The sequence below is a fragment of the Dromiciops gliroides genome, chromosome 1 (assembly GCF_019393635.1).
Source record: "Dromiciops gliroides isolate mDroGli1 chromosome 1, mDroGli1.pri, whole genome shotgun sequence".
NCBI lineage: Eukaryota > Metazoa > Chordata > Mammalia > Microbiotheria > Microbiotheriidae > Dromiciops > Dromiciops gliroides.
Genome location: NC_057861.1, coordinates 145,942,912 through 145,964,922, shown reverse-complemented (window position 1 = coordinate 145,964,922; position 22,011 = coordinate 145,942,912). Strand labels below are relative to the sequence as shown.

The 22,011-nt window shown below is 36.4% G+C and overlaps 1 protein-coding gene across 1 annotated transcript in view; it reads right to left on the bottom strand.

Annotated features, from left to right (window-relative positions):
• Positions 1-1,643: 1,643 nt before the first annotated feature.
• The window catches only part of MTERF3 (mitochondrial transcription termination factor 3), a 50,300-nt gene continuing 29,932 nt past the window's right edge, over positions 1,644-22,011 (bottom strand). Inside the window, exons 6-9 of the mRNA XM_043992832.1 lie at positions 13,183-13,330; positions 12,157-12,228; positions 9,235-9,396; positions 1,644-2,102 (exon numbers count right to left, since the gene is read on the bottom strand). Of these exons, the coding sequence (XP_043848767.1) occupies positions 1,908-2,102; positions 9,235-9,396; positions 12,157-12,228; positions 13,183-13,330 (577 nt within the window). The 3' untranslated portion in view covers positions 1,644-1,907. The remainder of the gene's footprint in view (positions 2,103-9,234; positions 9,397-12,156; positions 12,229-13,182; positions 13,331-22,011) is intronic.

Genomic DNA, 22,011 nt, shown 5'->3' with positions numbered 1-22,011 from the left:
AAAATGATTTATTGCTCTCTCTCTAAACTTGTTCACATTTTTCCTAGGAAGTGACAATTAAGTATATGTAAAAGCCCTCTCCTTCTGCCAAGAGGGGGAGGAATTTTTTAAAAGAGAGAATGAATTATACTTTTTATGGTAGATTAAACTTATTCTTTTTATTTTAAAAGTAAGAAACATCAAAACTTTTTATTATAAAAGAAGTATCAAGGGCAATTATGTGGCCCAGAGGATAGAGTGCCAGATCTGGGATCAGGAAGAATTATCTTCCTGAGTTCAACTCTGGTCTCAGACACTTAATAGCTGTGAAACTCTCTGAGCTAGTCACTTAGCACTGTTTGCTCAGTTTCCTCATATGTAAAAATAGGATAGAGAAGGAAATGGCAAACCACTCCAGTATCTTTGCCAATAAAACTCCAAATGGGGTCATGAAGAGTCAGATACAACTAAAAAATGACTGAACAAGAAACATCAATATAAATAATTCCCTATAGAAAGAGCAAAAAGGATTGTATAAAAAACTGTCAATTTGCTATGTAAAATTTAAAGATGTATTACATATAAAATTTGACATGGTAGTAATAAGCTTATCTTCCTTACATTATCTTCTGAGTTTATTTTTCAAACGTTTTATTGATATCCTTTCTTTCTTAGGCAGCTAGGTGGTAGAATGGATAGAGTGCCAGGTCTGGAGTTGGCAAGACCTGAGTTCAAATTCAGCCTCAATCAATTCCTAGCTCTGTGACCCTGGACAAGTCACTTAACCTCTGTTTGCCTCAGTTTCTTCCATTGTAAAATGAGTATAGTTTTTTGTGAAGATCAAATACCTGGCACATAGTAGGTACCATATAAATGCTTATTCTCTCCCTCCCTCCCTTCCTCTTTTCCTCTTTATTTCACAGGATCCAAGCTTCCTATGAAGGCTGAGGTCAAGCTTGTCAATGTTACCATTTAGTGGTCTGATGAGATGTGGAACCTCAATAGCTTCAAAGAATGAACTATGGCAATGGAGAGGTACATGGGGAAATGTGAGTGGGCTGCATCACTAATCAAGGACCAAGCAAGAAGAACTGGAGTAAAAGCATCACTGAGAAATCATCTAAGAGGAAGAAAAGATGGGCTACTCATGTGGCTGGAGCAAAGGACAGGAAGAGATAGCATTTATATAGCACTTTAAGTTGTCCAAACTGCTTTACATGTGATCTCATTTGATCCCTACAACAACAGCGTGAGTTAAATGCTATTATTACCTACATTTTATAGATAAGGAAACTGAGGCTGAGAGTAGTTAAGTGACTTGCTCAGGGTCATACTACTAGTAAATGTCTGAGGCAGGATTCAAATGCATGTAAAATAGGTAGACAGCAGAGGGCTTCAGTAGTACTAAATTAAGGAAGGCCTTGAGAATGTTGAGTGGATGCTCTATGGTGAACTTTTGGTTGAATATGTTTGAACATGTTGAACTCAAGATGGGCAGGCATGAATGACTTACAGTCTGCATCATTGGAGAGAACTCTGAAACTAATGAGATTCCCATTTTTAAAAATTCTGAACTTAAAAACATTAATTGGGTTCTTACATATACACAATTGAGCAGAGAGACTTGTACATGAAACTTCAACTGTTTATTTTATACAGCTTGTTCTTCTTTTAAAGTATATAATAAATTCAACATGTTATTTTCAAAGTTCTTACTTGCCTGTGATTGCTTCTGGCCTTCAAGTTTCTCAAGAAAATGGCTCTCAAGAAAATAAATTAAGAACAAGTAAAGAAGATTTGAAAGGAGCAAGCCCTTTTACAATATTAAACAAAGGTTTATTTAAATCTATTTAGACAAAGTTATTTATACAAAACATATATTGATTCACATAAATATTAATGGATTATTAAATTTCATCCCTTAGCAGCTAAAGAGTTTTTAAGAATGTTTCAAAGTCCTGTAATGAAGCTTTAGCAACCTCTTTACAAAATACTTCATCAGGAATAGACACGAGCTTGTCTAAAGAGATGTAATTAGGCTCTTGAGGATCATATTGTGCCCTTCCTAAGTAGGCAAGAAATGAGTGTCTTTCTTTGATTTTTAGCAGTTTTGAATTGAACACCTAGAAAAGAAAAGAAAAAAAAATGCTGAATTATGTCACACCATTTTAGATTCTCACAGTGCTAAGCTTGATTATCCATCCATCTTTTTCAAACTTGGCTCTAACTTTTGGCTATTTAAAAAATAAAATCTGTGCTGAAAGGATGAAGATTTGCCACAAGCATGGATGGTCAACAGAATGTGCTGTAACCCTGGGGATAATTCCAAAAGAAGATTTTTTTGTTTTTATTTTTCTTTGCCTATCGGTCCTACTGGAATAAGCATGTTGACTCCTAAAGTAACTAACTTAAAAGGGACAACTGTCAACCAAAAACAGTCACAATTCATCCAGATATATTTATATTGATACAAACATACATATATTAATATACATGCATATGTAACTACATATAAAGTCTGTGCACACATATGTTCCACAACAATTTATGAATTGTTCTAAATTCTTACCGTATTTAACATGTAGTACCTAGAAATATCATTCCCAGTGAAGAGAATCCTGAACACATAAGTTATTTGACATATTTGGCAAAAACAAAAAACAAAAAACAAAATGTTTGCTAAGTTGTCCTTATCAGTTTTCTAGTTTGGTTTTAATCAAAGTCAGTTATCAAAAGACCTAGGTTCCATTTCCACTTCTGGCACTTATAAAACATGTGTCAATGGTTAAGTTAGTTTAATCTCTATGAGCTTCAGTTTCATGTAAAATGCAGATAGTACTGGTATCACTTATGTCCCAGGGCAGTTGTAATGAAAGACCACAGAAAACCTCAGAGCATGATATAAAAATGGGCTAATATTGCTTGACTTTCAAAATAATTTTATTCACTGGAAGAATAAAGCTACAACTGTCTAGTCAAATTAGTTTGGTGAAATAAAAGAACTTAATTTTTTTCTAAAGGTTTAAAGAAAGCAAAAGGAGCATATTTTTAAATCCCATGACAATGGGGAAAGTGCTAGATTTGGAGATCTGGGTTCTTAGCTCTGCTACTTTGGACCTGTGTGACCTTAGTAAGTCACTTCAGTGGACATATTTTCTCAGTTGTAAAATGAGGGAACTGGATTATGTGACCACTAAAGTCCCTTCCAGTTTAAAATCTATGATCTTACAATCATTTTGGCATTGGAGTCTTAAGAACATAATAGTCTTATGCCAAAAATATTTTGTAAGCAGCACAGATTATTCATTAATATTTACTGACTGCCAAGAATTAAATGAAGTAGAAATGGAAGTAGATATTAGAAATTTAATGCATAGATTTAGAAACTGGGGCAGCTAGGTGGCACAGTGGATAGAGCACTGGACCCTGTCAGGAGTCAGGAGGACCTGAGTTCAAATCCGGCCTCAGACACTTGATATTTACTAGCTGTGTGACCCTGGGCAAATCACTTAACCCCAATTGCCTCACAAAAACAAACAACCAACCAAAAAACATAGAATTAGAAACTGCAAGGCTGTGGATAAAAGCTTGTTACACAACCAATGAGTTTTAAAAAGAACTAAATTTGCATGGTGGTTTGTGGGAGTAATGACATCTTTTCTTTGGCTACTACACAATTGTTGAAGACAGCTTGCCACTTTCAGCTTTTGTGGTACAGTCAGCTGCAATGAGGCTAGGTGAAAATTTATAATTAAGACTGTAAGGATAACCCAAAACAGTGTAGGATCCCACGAACTCTACCAGGAAGGAAAAAGAGTAGTACAAACACCACCTTGCATTATTGCAAATAGCTTCTTAGAACTGAATATATCCAATGACAATCAAATTCTGTAAGCTTGTGACAAAATAAAAGAGGTAGTTGCACAACCACAAATATGTACTTCCCCAACCCTTAGAAGGACATTTACTATATGGAGAAAGATATGGAAAAACCAGTTTGAAAGAAACTTCAAGAGTGTTAAAATAAATTCATATTATAAATTAAATAACAAGTTTTTAATGATGCAAATGGAAATTCACATAGGCTTACTTACTCTGTGCAACTCATTATGGTATGAAGGGTGGGTTCCTAGGTTCCTAGAGAGAAATGCCAGCTCCACCAGGTTTTATCATATATGAAAGGCTTCAAGAATGGACTCAGCAACAGCTTAAGTCTGCTTTCCAAAGAACAGCCTAAGTACCAAGAAGCTCGTCACCAGCAGAGAGTTTGCTAGCCTTCAAATCTTGGTCAGGGCTACCCAAGAAACACTGAAAATTTAAAAATGGCCCCTTTCCTATGCAGCTCCCTATGGCAGTGATGATGGCAGAATGATGGGAAAACAAGCAGATGGTGCTAAGAAGCATAATTTCTAGACCATCTGAAATATCTTCTTTAAAACATTTTTTTGTTTGTTTGTTTTTTGTTTTTTAGTGAGGCAGTTGGGGTTAAGTGACTTGCCCAGGGTCACACAGCTACTAAGTGTTAAGTGTCTGAGACCGGATTTGAACTCAGGTACTCCTGATTCCAGGGCCGGTGCTCTATCCACTGTGCCATCTAGCTGCCCCAAAATATTTTTTTAAAACTTACAATTTCAAGACATATAGTCCAAAAGATTATAACCAAGAAAAAGTCCCTCTGGCACTATTCAGACTGGATAATTTGATTTTAACTTCCCCATCCATAAATGAAAACAGTGACCTATTTGAAAGGAACATTATGAATAAAAATTGCCATACATTAAAATTTTTTTTAAACTATACTCCCCCTAAGTATATTATGATTCCATTTCAATGTGGGTGTATACTAGCTTCCCTTGTGAACAAGTTTTCTACTCTGACTTGTACCAGCATGCCTATGGAAAAACAGGATGTATGTTGTCGTATTTCATATCTGATAAATACATCTAGAAGCAAAAATTCAGTTACCACACTTATTACTCATGAATATATAAGAAGCAGAAAAGGACACGGCTAGATTTTTCAGAATTATGGTTGAGTTTCCAGGGTTGACTGATTTGTTGCCTTGTGTACTGAGCACATTCCACAACAGGCAGAACCTCGGATGATTATTGAACTACCAAAGTCATCTTGATAACCAGATTTCAAACTAGAAGAGCATTTTAAAAGCTATAACATAATCTATAAACAAATTTTATTATCTCTATCAGCTCAGTTATTAAATCATTACAGACATTACTAATTTAACATCTATTTTGACAGCAAGAGCAAAGGCTTCATTTAAAGAAATTTTCCCCCCAGTTCACTGACCACCAGGGGTCACTCCGCCATTATCAAATACAAGTCCATCTTTGATATTCTAAGTTAAAGAATCACAGAATTTCAGAGATGGGAAGGGCCCGGGTAGCCATATAGACCTAAAAGGAATACTTGGAGGCAGAGGTAGACAGCCTATTCCACATCAGGGCAATTCTAATTCTTGGGAAGTTTTTCCTGACACCAAGTCTAAATAGATCTCACCATTTTTACCCATTTCTCCTAGTTCTGCATTCAGGCATCCAACAGAACAAGCCTAATCTTTCATCCACATGATAACTTCTTGAAAAAGTACTTGAATACAGCTATTATGTCTCTCACAAGCCTTCTCTTCTCCACACGAAACATTCCCAGTTCCTTCAATCGATTCTCATATAAAATGGAATGAAGGACCTTCAATATAATGGTTGGCCAACTGACAAAAAAGCTCGTGAATATAGAAATTACTGGTAACAACTCACCACAGGGAAACTTCAACTTTACTCCATTTGGACAGGGCAGAGGTTATAGAATGATACTGACTCCATTCTCTATACTACAAGTGGAAACTCCCTTATCCTCAGCACCTCTTCAGTCCCAAGCCACTTTAAGACAAGCTGAATTGTGACACTGAAGTGTCCTCTAGGGCAGGGATTCTTAAACTGAGGTCCACAGCCCCTTTAGGGAGTCTATGGATAGATTTAGTGGGAGGAGGGTCTGTGAATTTCTGGGGGGGAAATTAATCTTTATTTCAATATAATTGGTTTCCTTTGTAATCTTTCTTATTTTGTTTTATACACTTATTTATAAACAATATTTTGAGAAGATGTTCATATGTTTCACCAGACTACCAAAGGGGTCCAAGATGCAAAGAAAAAGCCAAGAACCCGTGTTCTAGAGGCAAAGCAAAATTCTTTCACCACCTTGGAAGTGCTACAGGGAATATCAATTCAGCCTTCACTAAACCTCTGGAGAAAACACTAGTGATTTCTGCAGTCCTATTCCTGAACTTGATGACTTGTTTGAAAGTCAGGGGAAAGGGAAGGGGAGGAGGAAGGAGGGATGTGTATAAATATGCTAGAGTTGGAGATGCAACCATGTGCTGACAAGAGGCTTGAGGTCAAAGGTCTTCATCATGTAATCAGTTCTACATTATCTATGCTATTACCTTCTTCCCAAAAGAAAAATTAATATACTGAATTTGTTTTTGGCTTGAAAACTCTTACACAGCTGCTTCTGAGGTAGACTAATCATGAGTGGGAGAGACAGAATAGGCATATAGTTATAGACTATTTACATTTCCACATAGAATATCTTTCTATTTAATTCAACAGAAAACAAGTTACATATGTTATGGACTATTTGCATATAAGTGTAAGGAACTGTAAGCTCAAAGAATCAATGGTGGACAACCCCAGTTCTGTCATGCCATGCCATGTCATGTGACACATGGCAGCTATAAAAGCTAATGTAATCTGAGGATATAATAAGAGAGGTATAGTAGACAGGACCAGAGAACTGTTAGTTCCAGTATAATCTGCCTGGTCAGATGACTTGAAAAACTGGTCAATTCTGGGTGTTACATTCTAGAAAAGACATTGATAAGATGAGAGAATTCAAAGAAAGGCAACTAGAATTGGTGAAAGGCCTAAAGATCATGACATATTAGAATCAAATGAAAGAAAAGAGGTTGTTTATCCTAGAAAAGACAAGACTTAAGGGAAAATGGAAGCTGCCTTCAAAGATCTGAAGTGTTAACACACAGAAACAGGGATAAACTTCTTCTGCTTGGCCCCTGAGCTAATGCAAAGAAAAACTTCCTAACAATTAGAGGTATTCAGCAGTGGAATGGGCTAAGAAGTCATAGCTTCTCCCTAACTGGATGTATTCAAGCAAAGCATGGATGACCACTTGTGTGTGTGTGTGTGTGGGGGCGGTGGAAGGGTGGGAGTTTTCATCCAACATTGACTGTATATGAAGTTCTGATTTGTAAACAGACACAACAATCTGTGAAGGAGGTATCAGGTGACCAACAAGATGAAAGACTAAACTTTCATTGATCCATATGACCTCTCAAGTCTCTCAAAAAAAAGAAAAAGGAATTATATGTAAGATCTAAAGCAATTTCAATTCTTTCCATGGTCTAGGACACCAAGAACACAAAAGTAAAAGCTCAATGAACAGAGAAGAATCTCAAATCCCTAACTCCATTACCCAACATTCTCTCTACCACTGCCCCAATGCAAGCCAAAACACCTCCTCCATTTCCAGTGCCTCAAAGATCCAAACAGTAGAACTTTGCTTAGGCTGTGATAAGATAATAGCAATGTTCTGTGCTACAAGACAACTTAGCCAGAGGACGGAGAAACAGAAGGGGGAAGGACACAAATGTGGCTGTGTGGCACTACCCTATGCCTTAGGGGAAGAGTCTAGCATCCAAATAGGGCTAGTTCTGACCCTCCAGAAGGCACCTGGGGCAGAGACCAAGGCTGGTCAATTGTGAAGTGCCCAGTGTGGGAGGCAACTAAGACACTGAAATCCAACCCCAAGGGAGTCAGAATGTGAACAATAAGGGGGAAAAGACTCAAATTACCAAAGATCTCAGAATAAAAAAACTCAGTTATAATACCTTGAACACAAGTAGATAAACCAACAGGGACAATATTAGTGGCAGAAGGGATTATGCCTTCCATATCAGGTAAAAGAATTTAGGTATCAACAAATAAATATTAAAAAATTTGTGAAGGACTTGTCCTAATGCAAACTTGTTTTCCATAAGTAATTTTTTTAGTAGGCTCATGCTAATTTTGTCTTCATGGTACAAACTGAAGTAAAGAGGGATAAATAATAAGAAGCTCCTAAAATTACACTCCTTCCCTCACTAGTAAATATTAAGAAAGCATTATCTCTTTCTGAAGTATGACCACTATGTTGAAACAGAGCAACAGTTTGAAACATCAAACTCAAAAGGCCCCTGTTAGAATATGGCTCATTTTACACGGATTTAGGAAGATTAGGTCAAACCATAAATGACATCCTTCATAAAGGGATTCTACTGTATTTATGGAATTTTGGTTCTGACCATTAACTTCTTTCTTTTTTCTTTTTTTCCATTTATTTAAAATTTTAGTTTTTCCCAAATTACATGTAAAAACAAATTTTAACATCAATTTTTAAAACTTTGTGTTCCAAATTCTCTTCCTCCCTTCCTCTCCACCCCACTCCCCCTTAAGAACTCAAGCAATCCAACAGAAGTTATACATATGTAGTCATGCAAAACATTTCCACATTAGTCAGGTTGTAAAAGAAAACAGACCAAAAAAAAACTTCAGAAAAAGGAAATTTAAAAAAAATTATGCTTCAATGCTTCAATCTGTATTCAGACACCGTCAGTTCTCTGACCTTTAATTTCAATGCCATAGGAAACTTCTAGTGTGAAAACCTCCACTGATGCAGAATGATAACTCACATATTTATTGTCTTAAACAACTGCTTGGCCTTTGACCCAGAGGTTCCACTGTTAGGCACAAAACCCAAGGAGGTCAATGACAAAAAAGAAAGGCTCCACAAACATACACTAAAATATTTATCACAGCATTTTTTTGTAGCAGCAAATAACTACAAAGTAATTGTCATCAACTGAGAAATAGCTCAGCAAGTTGTAGTAGATGAATTTAATGGAATATTACTCTGCTCCCAGAAAACATGAATATGATGAATATAGAGAAGCTTGGGAAGACTTCTATGAACTGATGTAAAGTGAACTAAGAAGAACTAGAAAAATAAGATACACGACGAGAACAAAACAATTGAAACTGAATGCAATGCCAATTACAATTCCAAAGAAGAGATATTCACGAGAAGTTGTATACTTCCCCAAGTTGGTACAGAATTGTCAGCTCTGAAAGTATTTAAAGATGACAAATTACAAAATCTTTCTAGAGAAGTTACTAAATGCATTACCTGTGGAAATTTGACAATAATATGATGGGGAATGCTCATCACATTGTGCACATAGTCAAATGTCTCTGTTAGCTTCTTTTTGCTTGCAGTTAAAATCTTTGGGATTCTAGTCACCATGTGCTGAATTTCATTATGTTTAAAGCCAAGTTGAAGTCGGTAAACCTAAGAAAACCAAAACATAACAAAAAATAAACTACACACATTTTTGGATTGAGTAAGAAATGACATCTCAATCCACACTGGATCACAAACAAAACATTTAGAATGTTGTGGCAAGTTATCCTGAACCCTAGTGAGATAAAAGTTTTCCAACTTCAGAAAGAAGTTGGAACTTTGAACCTCTCTCATTAACAATAAGTCACTGGGCCTGGTATCAGGACTGACTCCAGTTCAAATCTGGCCTCAGACACTTACTAGCTAAGTGACCCTGGGCAAGTCATTTAATCAGATTTCTCAGCTTTAAAATAGAGATAAAAAATAACACTTACCTCCTAGGGTTGTTTGTGAGGACTGAATGAGTTAACATGTAAAACACTCTGCAAACCTTAAAGGGCTATAAAGCACTAAAGCTATTGGTGCTGATGACAACGACCATGATGATGGTGATGGTGATGGTGAAAAAGGGTCAGAGTTGGAGAGATCTCCTATGTCAAGCTGAGATTTTCTATTTTTTCTTAGAAATACCATGAAACTCCTGATGGATTTAAAGCAGGGCAGTGTTAGATCTATGCTTTAGAAAGATAATTGTGGCAGCTGTGTTGAGAATGATTGGAAAATATAAGAGACTAGAAGCAAGGAGTAGACTAGGCAAGAAGTGACAAGGCCTAAGCTAGGGTGATAAAAGTAGCAGAGAAAGGGAGAGAAGGGATAGAGGGGTGAAAAAATGCTAGGACTTGGCAACTGATAGAAAGGGAAGTAGGGAGAATCAAAAATTATGTTGGTATTGAGAATATGGGTGACTGGGGAGACAGTGATGCCCTAACAGGAGAGAGAGGGCTTAAGAATAAGCTCCATTTTAGGGGGCAGCTAGGTGGCACAGTGGATAAAGCATCGACCCTGGATTCAGGAGGACGTGAGTTCAAATTCGGCCTCAAACACTTGACACTTACTAGCTGTGTGACCCTGGGCAAGTCACTTAACCCTCATTGCCCCACAAAAACAAAACAAAACAAAACAAAAAAACAAATGAATAAGCTCCACTTTAGACATCTTGGGTTTTGAGATGTCAATGTCCATTCATTCATTTTTTTCAACCAACATTTACTATGCATCTATTCTTTTCTAGATGTGAGAGAGACAGAAATAAAAAAGTTTCCTCCCTCAAAGAGCTTATATTTTGTAGGGGGAAACAACAAATGGAATAAAACCAGCATTTTCATAATGTAGTATAATGAAAAATGATTGCACATGAAACTGCAAATCTATTATGTACAACTTACTATTACTTTTAAATATATAATAAGGTTATCATGTAAATTTCTTTTTTTTCCTTCCCTCCCTCCACCCCTACTTTAGAGATGGCTACCATTAGACACAAATATTTACATACATGTAAAATTATTATAAACATACTTCTATTTATCAGTTCCTTCTCTGGATGTAAATAGTGTCTTCCTTTCTATGTCCTTTGTAATTAATATGGGTATTTATAATAGTCAAAATAACTTATTCATTCAAAGTTGTTTTTTTTTTCCAGGGCAATGAGGGTTAAGTGACTTGCCCAGGGTCACACAGCTAATAAGTGTCAAGGGTCTGAGGCTGGATTTGAACTCAGGTCCTCCTGAATTCAGGGCCAGTGCTTTATCCACTGTGCCACCTGGCTGCCCCCTCAAAGTTGTTCTTAAGACAATATTGCTGTTACCGTATATAATATTCTCTTGGCTCTGGTAATTTCACTCTTCATTATTATTACTATCTTGCATAAAGCTTTTCCTGAGCCCCCCCAATTGCCCTTCTCCCTAAATCACTCTTTATCTATTTTGTATATACCTATATATGTACATATGCTTGCTTTAGCTAAAATTCCTAGAAGACAAGGATTGTTTCACAGTGATTTTTTTTATATGCCCAGCACAAAGCACAATGCCTGGCATCTAGAAGATGCTTAATAAGTGCTTCTTGATTGATTGGTTGGTTGATGGAATGTTGGAAGTCACCAAGAACAAGGGAATGAATGGTTGGAGTGGTGAGGAAGGCTGTGAGCCAAGTACTCATCTCCTTGAGAAAGGATGGAGCCACCTGGATGTCAGTAGATTGCCACACAGCAAAGATATGAATGGGATGATATAAATTGATGAAATGAACTGTAAAGGAGAAGAGATTGCTGAGCTGGTGGCAGATAAAGGGTGTCTTAGTAGCAGTCAAGATCAAAGAGTACACTGACTTTTCCTTCAAGTCCATTGTGTCTCAAGACGTGAGAGAGGTAATAGTGAGTCTTGTAGAGAGTGCTAGGGATGAAGTGAGAAATCCAGGTTTCTCAGAATGTCAAAAGAGAGTCAGTAGTAAGAAGCAGAACTGTGACTTATAATCAGATCTCATGCTCATTCCTGTCCATGCTACATTCTGGACTTCATTTACCATGCCATAGCTCTTTATCCTAAAGCTACTCTCCAGCCCTAGAACCCACAATGGAAGCATCCTCAACCCCTAATGGCCTCTACCTCTGATTGAATGGCTCTTTCTAGAACTTCCATTTAAGGAGGACTGCCAGATGCTGATGGCAGCCTGGGATTTGAGTTCTAGTTGAAACAAAACTATCCTTTCAGAAATAATTTTCCAGAAGCTATAATTACTTAAAAAATATAAAGATTAAAAACTGTACTTGTCTTAAAAGACACTATAGGCAAATGGTTACTGCTTTAAAAGAAAATTATTTAAGGCAAAGACTGACTGACTTGAAAAAGTATGAGAAAAAATCCGTACCTTCATATTTTCTTTCACAGGCTCAAGACTTCCAGTTAATAGTCGTGGAAGACGAATAACCAGATCTCTGGTCTAGAGTGAAAAACAAAATAATCCATTATGACAATACATACAAATTCAGCCAATTTACAAACAGAAAACACACCCTGTTCTCAAGGAGCTCACATTCTAACTTGGAGAGTACACATAAAGGAGGAGTTGTTTTTATGTTCAGTTCATGGCAGAGAAAGTAGCATGGTAGATGGTATTGTGTTCCCTGTCACTGGAAGTCTTCAAGCAAAGGCTAGGAAATCATTTGTGGGTTATATTGTAGAAAAGATTCTTGTTTGGATAAAGGTGGAACACTTGTCCCCTTAGGTCCCTTCCAACTCTGAGTGTGAATGGATTGGAAACGAGTCTTGGTGTTTAAATTTGATGTACATATATCCATTATGATATGATTATAATCAGCAATTGTTTTGGGCTTTTCTTTTTTTACCTAACATTTTGTACTCATTTCTAAGCATCAGCATACTTTAGATACTTGTCATTTCTGATAGCTTCATAGCATTCAATGGTATAAATAGATCATAGTTAGCCATTTTTCTACTGTTGGGCACTGGAGTGGTTTCAAATGTTTTGCTATTAAACATGCACTCTGTATATGTTGATATTATAAATATTTTTTCCCTTCTCGGACCTCAGGAACAATTTGAAATGTGATTTAATTAGCCTATCTATGAGAAATTCGGAGAGATTCAGATATAAAGACCAAGATATATCTATCTCTGAACACACACACACACACACACACACACACCCAGAATTAGTTTATTTTGAAGGAAAAATCCATGCAGACAAAATTTAAAAATCACTTTGGCAGAAGTCTAAATAGCTCCAGTAACATTTGTAGATTCAGAGAATTACTTGATTCTTGCCTGGAAAATATTAGCTCCTTTACTAGTAGAATGCCTCCTGGAAATGTAAAGCTATGACAGGTTCTTTTATATAATGGATATGAGCATTTAAATATTTTTTCCCATTTACCTTTTGCACATTCAGTCCAAGTTCTTTCTGGAAAAATCCCAATCTGTTATCCAGTCTATCCACGGAAAAACTCAGCAAATGTGGTGCATTTACAATCATCCGAGAGATGTCTGTCTTACTGAATTTTTTTGATTCAAGATAAGCCACCCTAGGTGAGAAACATACATAGATACATACATACATAAGTATGTTTACATCTGTGAGAGAAAATTTATTGTTAGTATACTGGTTTCATTTAATTCTGTAACATGTAGTAATAAACATTAACTGAATGAATAGCACGAATAAGTATAACAAAGTGACAGCTGTTTTAATTGTTAGCCAGGATAAAACAAAAAAAATCCTGACCTAATTCTATAAATATCACAATAACACCACATAAAGACAAAAAGTTCTGAGTTTTTTTGGTTTTATTCAATCATTTTGTTTTTTCCCCCTCATATTTATTTTTTAAAAAAACTTAAATGGATTATCAGTGTAACTACGAGAAATTACGTCATCTACACAAAGGAACACTATGTCACTAAGATAAAAGGTTTGTTATCCATGCTTTATCTTTGTTATCTGCACTGGCATTTCTTCCTCCAAAAGTCATTTAGAAATTTCTCCTGCAAAGACACACCTTGTGCTTAGTTGTTACTGGAAGGAAAAAATGTGGTCAGTATTTTAGTCCCGATTAAATGGGCATTTTAAAATTAAGTTATTTAACATTTTGGCCACAATTTAAAAAACAACAACAACAACCAATTGTACCAATCAAACTAGGTAAATAATTATTTGCAAAATTTCTGGTCAAGATAATGGTCATATTTATCTACAAGATGGGACTATAAAGCAGCATGCCTGGCTCTTTATTAAACACAGAGGAATATCCACAAATGAATACTGTCACCTTCAAAGGAGTTGCCTGGACACTTAATACTAAGATAATGCTGTTACTCAGAATGTGTTGTTGCTGTTTTAAACTCTTTTTTTAGTGCTGTCTTTAGAGCCAGTTTACAAATAACAAAAGAAAATCATTCATATTTCATTCTTTTTTTTTTTTTAAGTGAGGCAATTGGGGTTAAGTGACTTGCCCAGGGTCACACAGCTAGTAAGTGTTAAGTGTCTGAGGCAGGATTTGAACTCAGGTACTCCTGACTCCAGGGCCGGTGCTCTATCCACTGCACCACCTAGCCGCCCCCATATTTCATTCTTTTTGTTTTGTTTTGGTTTTGGTTTTTTGCAGGGCAATGGGGGTTAAGTGACTTGCCCAGGGTCACACAGCTAGTAAGTGTCAAGTGTCTGAAGCCAGATTTGAACTCAGTTACTCCTGTATCCAGGGCTGGTGCTTTATCCACTGAGCCACCTAGCTGCCCCCCATATTTCATTCTTGATCAGAGATGAGTCAAAACCTCCAGACTTATTCCCAAATGAATTACAGAGACTCAGAATTGGAAGGACCTTCAAGGGTCGACTGGTCCAGTCCCACCTTTACTGGCCAAGAATCCTTTCTACAACAAAATAAGAAGCTGTGCAGCCTTTGCTTCAGTAATTATTTCCAGAGAGGAGAACCTGCTCCTTACCGGGGAGACCATTCCACTTCTGCACAGCTCTAGTTGTTGAGAAGTTCTTCCTTACAAATACCTTACATTGGCCATGAGGCTGTTTCAAAGTCAAATCTACAGCACCAGAATGAAGATGTCTTCGATTGAAAGTCTAAGAGAGGTTCTGAAGGCAGTTCCCAAAGTGTTTTGAACAATGGCAACATGATTGGAAATAAGCTTGCACCCTCCCAAAGCAACTAATTTGGTGGGCAAAAAATATTACATTTGTGTTTTTTTTAAAGACCCATGAAATGTAATATTTGGTGAAAAAGAGAAAAATATGATCAGTGGAATAAAAATTCCAGAAATAGATTAAAAATTCCAAAATATTATTTGTAACATACTTTATTATCTCCTTAGAGCTTCATAATAAACCTTTAAGGTAAGTTCTACAAATATCATTAACCTAATTTTATACCTGACAAAACAAAAGTTGAGAGCAGTTAAAATGATCTGTCAAAAGCCACATGGCTAATAAAGGGCAGTGCCAGTTCTCAGTTCTAATTATTCTCTCTCTTTGGCCAAAGATCTTGCCACCATGGCTATTCTGCTTATTACAAGAACTTACCATATAAGAAGCCAAAAGTTAACCAAAAAAGGGAAAAGGAATGACTTTCACTAAAATGTTATTATGACACTGTGATATCAATACAGAAGATCGGCTACAATCCAAAATGAAACCAAATCAGTATAATATACTGATCCCAGGAATAGAAAAGAAATAAATTTCACTACTAAAAAGAGAAAACTGACTTCTGAATATTTCTAAGAGAAGACAAACATGTTTGAAGCCATAAGTGACATTTTTGCTCATATAATGAAATGTAATAAATTATTAAAAGCAAAGTAACAGTATAGAGATATATGCTAAAAATACTAGCAGATAAAGCATACTATCCAAATATATGAAGAATACAATTTGAGCAAATATAATTTATTTTAAATGGATACCCAGTTTTCATTGGATAAGTGACCAAAGGAGATCAACATACACATGAAGAAAATAAATAGTAAATCACTACATGGGGGGGGGGGGGGAAATGACAAGATTCATTGCTAAGAAAAGTAATACAAAATGATATAACTTTAAAGTGTGACACACACACATATATATCTACACACACACACATATATGTATATGTGTATATATTGTCAACAGGCAATCACAACTTCATGAAACTTATGTGAAAACTAGGTTTATTACAAGAGAAATGAATGTGCATGTGGAACCCAAAGACTTCACAATCCATGCAGAAGTTTGCATTTTTATTAACAGCAGGTCAAAGGAAGGAGGAGATATCAGGAATGTCCACCTCATGTGAGGGGGAAAGGTTCAATAAAGGTGAGAAAAGGACAAAGCCCCTCCTGAGGGGAGGAGCAAAGTGATGGCAAAAACTACATTCTTCTCCCTTCAGAACTGCTAGATTTTGAAGATAGGATGGTCTGTTTATCTCCAAGGGTTGCTAGTTCAGACTGTCCGGTGCCTGTCTTTACTCCCAAGGACACATAGCTTGAGATGCAAACAACACATTATTTCAGCTTGCTGCAGGATAGGGAAGTGGGGGTAGAGTGTTTTGTCCTTGACACATTCAAGGCCTCCGGCATACTCTAGGTCCAGTGTTTATGGAAAATATGGAAACTCAAAAAGACAAGTTCGGGGGCACCCTTAACAGTCTTTAACAATGCACATGTATATACACATGTATAAATTAACAACCACAAAAAAACAGGTGGCAAAGCTATGAGGAAACAAGTATATTAATATTGTGTGGGAAAAGTATACACTTTTTGATCTTTAGAAAAAGTAACCTAGTAATAAATATAACAACAAAATTGTTCATACTTTTTAAAGAGGACGTTACTTTCAAGAAAGTAATCTAAAAGGTAGAAAAAAAAGTTATTTGTACAAAGATGTTTCTATCAGCAATGTTTCTAAGTGACATATTGTAAAAAACCCAACTGCCCAACAACATTGGGAAGACTAAACATACTAACAAAATGGAATACCACACCATTATGAAAAGTAAAATGTGTAGACTAAGTCAATACATGGAAATGGGTTTATAAAATTATTTTGCAAAAAATGCAGGCAAAATAGTACATAAGCAATTTATACACAAAGATAATTTCAAGTGGTAGAGTTTAATATTTATTATGTTTTCTGTACAATTAAGTTTATAAGAATAACAATTATTGAACAGCTCAGTTTAACTTGTATAGTGGAAATAACACATAGCCCACCTACCTCATACAGTTGTTCTTAGAAAGTGTTCTTTTAATCATTATTAATGATAACATATAACACAATTGTAGAGTCACATCTCATTGTGAGAAAACAATTATTAATAATGGTTTTGGGGGGACACAGGGACCCCCCTCCTCCAATAGAGGGCTTAGCTCAGGAACCTTACCTAATATCTTTCAATGCCAGCCCAGAATCAGATTCTGAGTAGTCAATTGAAACCACACCTATCTAAAAGCTTTGCCCTCAGAGGGTCTGTCTTTCACTTGACCCTGAGCAGCACAGCACTGCTCATTTTAATATGGACCACCCTCAGGTCCTATCAACCAATATAATTGAATGATGCTAGCCAATTAGCTTTGAGCACTGTGTAAGAGCCACCTCAATCGCAAGAGGAAAAGAGAGGGAGGTCATGAGGTGAACACCATTCCCCCCCCCCACCCCGCCCTTGCTCTTGCTCTTGGCCCTGGAGGCAGCCAAGTGTCTCTCCCCCTACCCTCCTTCTCTCTAGTTCTAGGTAATAATGTAGGACCTCTGAACTCTGGAGCCATGTGCTCTATCCATATGATGCTGGGGAGTTTTGATTTGCCTTAAATGAGGTCAACTCTTTACTAACATTTAATATGATTTAATAATAAATGCTTGCTGCCCAAAACTGGTGCAATAGCCTCTAATTTTTAAGTAGCAATATAATAGAAACCCAGCTAAGTTCCCCAATAACTTAGAACAGAAACAGGCTTCCCCCCAATATTTCAGTCAACACATCATGTATACCTCAATTATTAAAAGCAAGGGTTTTTGTTTTCATTTTTCATTTGTAAGAAGCCATGCATTTTGACACATGCTTGTTCATGAACTTCTAAGACAGATTTCTGTCTCCTCCATTCCTTGACAATTTTTTCTATACTAAATCTACATAATTTATTATTAATACATTTGAAACAGAGTATCTTAAAGGAAATTTTTACCATCAAGTACATTATTTTCTAGAAACAAAGAACAAATAAGAACCAGTTATTTTTGTTTTCTACCAAAGGTGGGGGGAAAAAGGTATATTCTATTATTCACATTTTTCTGCTTCATATAACATCCATTATTTTTCTAGACATATATTAATAGATAACAAATTGGCATAAATTATATAATAAATAAGCAATTTGCCTAACAAAATTGTTAGAATCAAACCCAATATCAAAACACCTGTTATGGATTTTGAAATGTTGTATCTCCTATAATGATGACCTTAAGCCATAAATCCATTAAAATGCCCATTTTATTTACCAGAAACACAATCTATAACAAGACATGCCAGATACAGAATTACAAGTACGTTGATCTGTTCTTTTTCAGAATCCTAAGAATACTTTCTCATTCTACTCTCTCAGGAAAAAAAAAATCTCCCTTTGTTTATTCCAGAGGCATCCAATACTAGGTAGCCAGAACCAGATTTAAAATGCAATTGGAAAATATTTAACAAAAATAGACTATAGATGATTTTAATATGCGGTTTACTAAATGTGTCTGGCAAGATCCTTATGTATGGTCTGGTGGTCCTGTTTCTATTTGAGCTTGACATCACTGATTTATACCACTTTAGCATCAGAACAGAGAAGCAAATGTCCATTTTGAAAGGCACCCCTTTCAACTGTTTGTGAACATCAAATCAGTTTGTATTAATAAATTCAGTAACATGGTAAGTTTCTGATGTTATCTACAAGCATTTCAAGTTTTACATCTCACAGATCTAAAAGGGGGTTCAAAAGGTCATCTGCAGGTGAATAAATGAACCAGAACAGAGCTGCCAATTCTCTTCTTGAAATTCTTCAGAGACAGGTTTTCTTTAGAAGCTAGTTCTAATGTTTTAGCACTCTGATATTCAAGAAATGCACAACTAAAATCTTCTTAAAAATTTAGGAAGATAGTAGAATGAGAAAAATACTAAATCTCCAAATTTTTCCCATAAATAAGATAAAATCTTATCTCAAAGTGAACTTTTAAGAACAGAAATAATTAAAAATTAGGGTAACGCTGTTATATAAGATAACTTAAGAGGACCTCAGGAAAGACCCAACCTCCAGGAATGAAGGTTTTTGGCCTAAGCAAAGTGTAAACACCTCCAGCCAGACTCTGCTGAGTCAAAACCAAACAACAAACCCTGGGGATACCCGTGTCAAGCAGCAATCTCCTCTCAGGAACTTTCACCTCAGGATAAGGTGGGGGTCAAACAGCTTAGTAGGGGAAGACAGAAAGATCTTCCTCTATGGCAGGACACGAGCTCCAGTTGTACTGACCAGACCCAGTCCTGGGCTGCTGTGGCTGTGGGTGAAGAGGAGCAAGCACAGACCTGATGGGTGCAGTAGCAGAGGCAAGGACCCTGCTAGCTATGGCCATTTGCAGGATAACTGAGTCCCTGGTTTCATTCCAGGGCAGAGGGGTGAGCTGAAGTTTGCAGCTGTGGGAGGGACTGCTGGGAGCAAGAACCTCTGAAGTGACAGTGTGGCTATGGGCCCTACCCATGGCTCAGAGGTAGAGAGGAAAGCCCAAGGTGCGTCCCCAGTCAGAACTCAAAACAACAGTACAAAAACCTTGAAGCCTGAGGTATCATCCCCCATAACTAGACTAACGGGACTAGAACCTGACTATAATAATAAGCTGTTAAAAAAAAAATAATGAGCAAGTAAAGAACTCAACCATAGATAGTTAATATGGGGATAGAGAAGATCCAGGATCATACTCAGAAGATAGTAAAGTTAAAAAAGCCACTTCAAAGAAAAATGTCAACTGGTCACAAGTCCAAAAAGAATTCTTGCAAGAGCTTTTTAAAAATCAAATAAGAGAGGTTGAGGAAAAATTAGGGAAAAAAATAAGAGCAACCCAAGAAAATCAAGAAAATTATGAAGAAGTCAACCAATTAGAAAAAGAGATTAAAAAAACTTAAGGAAGAACCAAGAATAACTTACCCATCAAAGTATAATCCTGAATGGGGAAAATAAGGGGGGCATTTAATGAACTGAAAGACTTTCAGGTATTTGTAACAAAAAGACCAGAATTCAATGGAAAATACAACATGTAAAGTTCAGGAGAAACATAGGATAAACATTAAAGACCAATTATAAGGGATTCAATAAAGTCAAAGAGTTTACTTCTTAAGAGTGCTAAGATTACTTGGGTAGTTTGAAAGAACATTCATAGAAGATTTGGAGTTAAATATGATGGAATGATTCTAAAAATGAAACTGGGCAAGGAGAGGTAAAATGGAACAATTATACAAATGAGGCATGAATGGAAAAACTGTTACAGTGGAAGCAGGTCGGGGTGGAAAGCTGGCAGTGCAGGAACCTCATTCTCATCAGAACTAGGTTAAAGAAGGAATAGCATAGGGGCAGCTAGGTGGCGCAGTGGATAGAGCACCGGCCCTGGAGTCAGGAGTACCTGGGTTCAAATCCAGCCTCAGACACTTAACACTTACTAGCTGTGTGACCCTGGGCAAGTCACTTAACCCCAATTGCCTCACTAAAAAAAAAAAAAAGAAGAAGAAGGAATAGCATAGATGTAGAAGGGTATAAAAGTCTTCTAGATTTATAAAGAAATAGGAGGGGAGGGGACAAGATAAGGGAGGGACTTTTAGAAGGCTATATAGATCTAGAAGTAGGAGGGTGAGAGAAGAGGATAAGGGAGGGATTCTTAAAAGGAGTGTGGATTAGAGAGGTAAACAGGTGAGAAGGGATAAGGTAAAAAGAGAGGGTGAGAAGGACTATAAAGAGGAAAAATAGGAGGGAGGGAAACAACTAGCAATTATAACTTTGAATGTGAATGGGATGAACTCACCATAAAACCAAAACAGATAACAGAATGAATGGATTAAATACAGATTCCTACAATATGCTGTTTATAAGAAACACATTTAAAAATGAGAGATACACACGAAGTTAAAATAAAACGGCTGGAGTAGAATTTATTATGCTTCAGCTGCAGTTAAAAAAAAAGCAGGGGTAGGAATCATCTCAGACAAAGTTAAAGCTAAAAAAAGCAGGGGTAGGAATCATCTCAGACAAAGTTAAAGCTAAAATAGATTTGATCAAAAGAGATAAATAGGGAAACTGCATTATGACAAGAGTACCATAGACAATGAAATAATACTAGCTAGGAGACTAGAATAATATGTTACAAAGATTATATATTTTGACCAAGTGAAATTTTTATCAGGAATGCAGAGATGGTTTAACAAGGAAAACTATTAACATAATTGATAATATCAATTATAAAAGTAACAAAAATCATGATTATATCAATAGATGCAAAAAAAAAGATTCTGACAAAATACAACACTTATTCTTATTAAAAACACTTGAAAGCACAAGTATAAAAGGGATTTTTCCTCAAAATGATACAAAAGATTAAAACCATCAGCAAGCATTATATGTAATTGGGATAAGCTAGAAGCCTTCCCAATAAGATCCATTGTCACCAATATTATTCAATATTATAGAAATGCGGCAGTTTTCTGATGAAGAAACCAAAGCTATCTATTCCCATATGAAAAAATGCTCTAAATCTCTAATGATTAGAGAGATGCAAATTAAAACAACTCTGAGGTACCATCTGACACCTATCAGATTGTCTAAAATGACAAAAAAGGAAGATAATAAATGTTGGAGAGGGTGTGGGAAAATTGGAACACTAATGCATTGTTGGTGGAGCTGTGAGCTGATCCAACCATTCTGGAGAGCAATTTGGAATTATGCCCAAAGGGCGATAAAGCTGTGCATACCCTTTGACCCAGCAATCCCACTTTTAGGTCTTTTGCCCAAAGAAATCATGGAAGGGGGAAAGGGACCCACATGTACAAAAATATTTATAGCTGCTCTTTACGTGGTAGCAAGGAATTGGAAGTTAAGGGGGTGCCCATCAATTGGGGAATGGCTGGACAAGTTGTGGTATATGAATACAATGGAATACTATTGTGCTGTAAGAAATGATGAGCAGGAAGAGTTCAGAGAA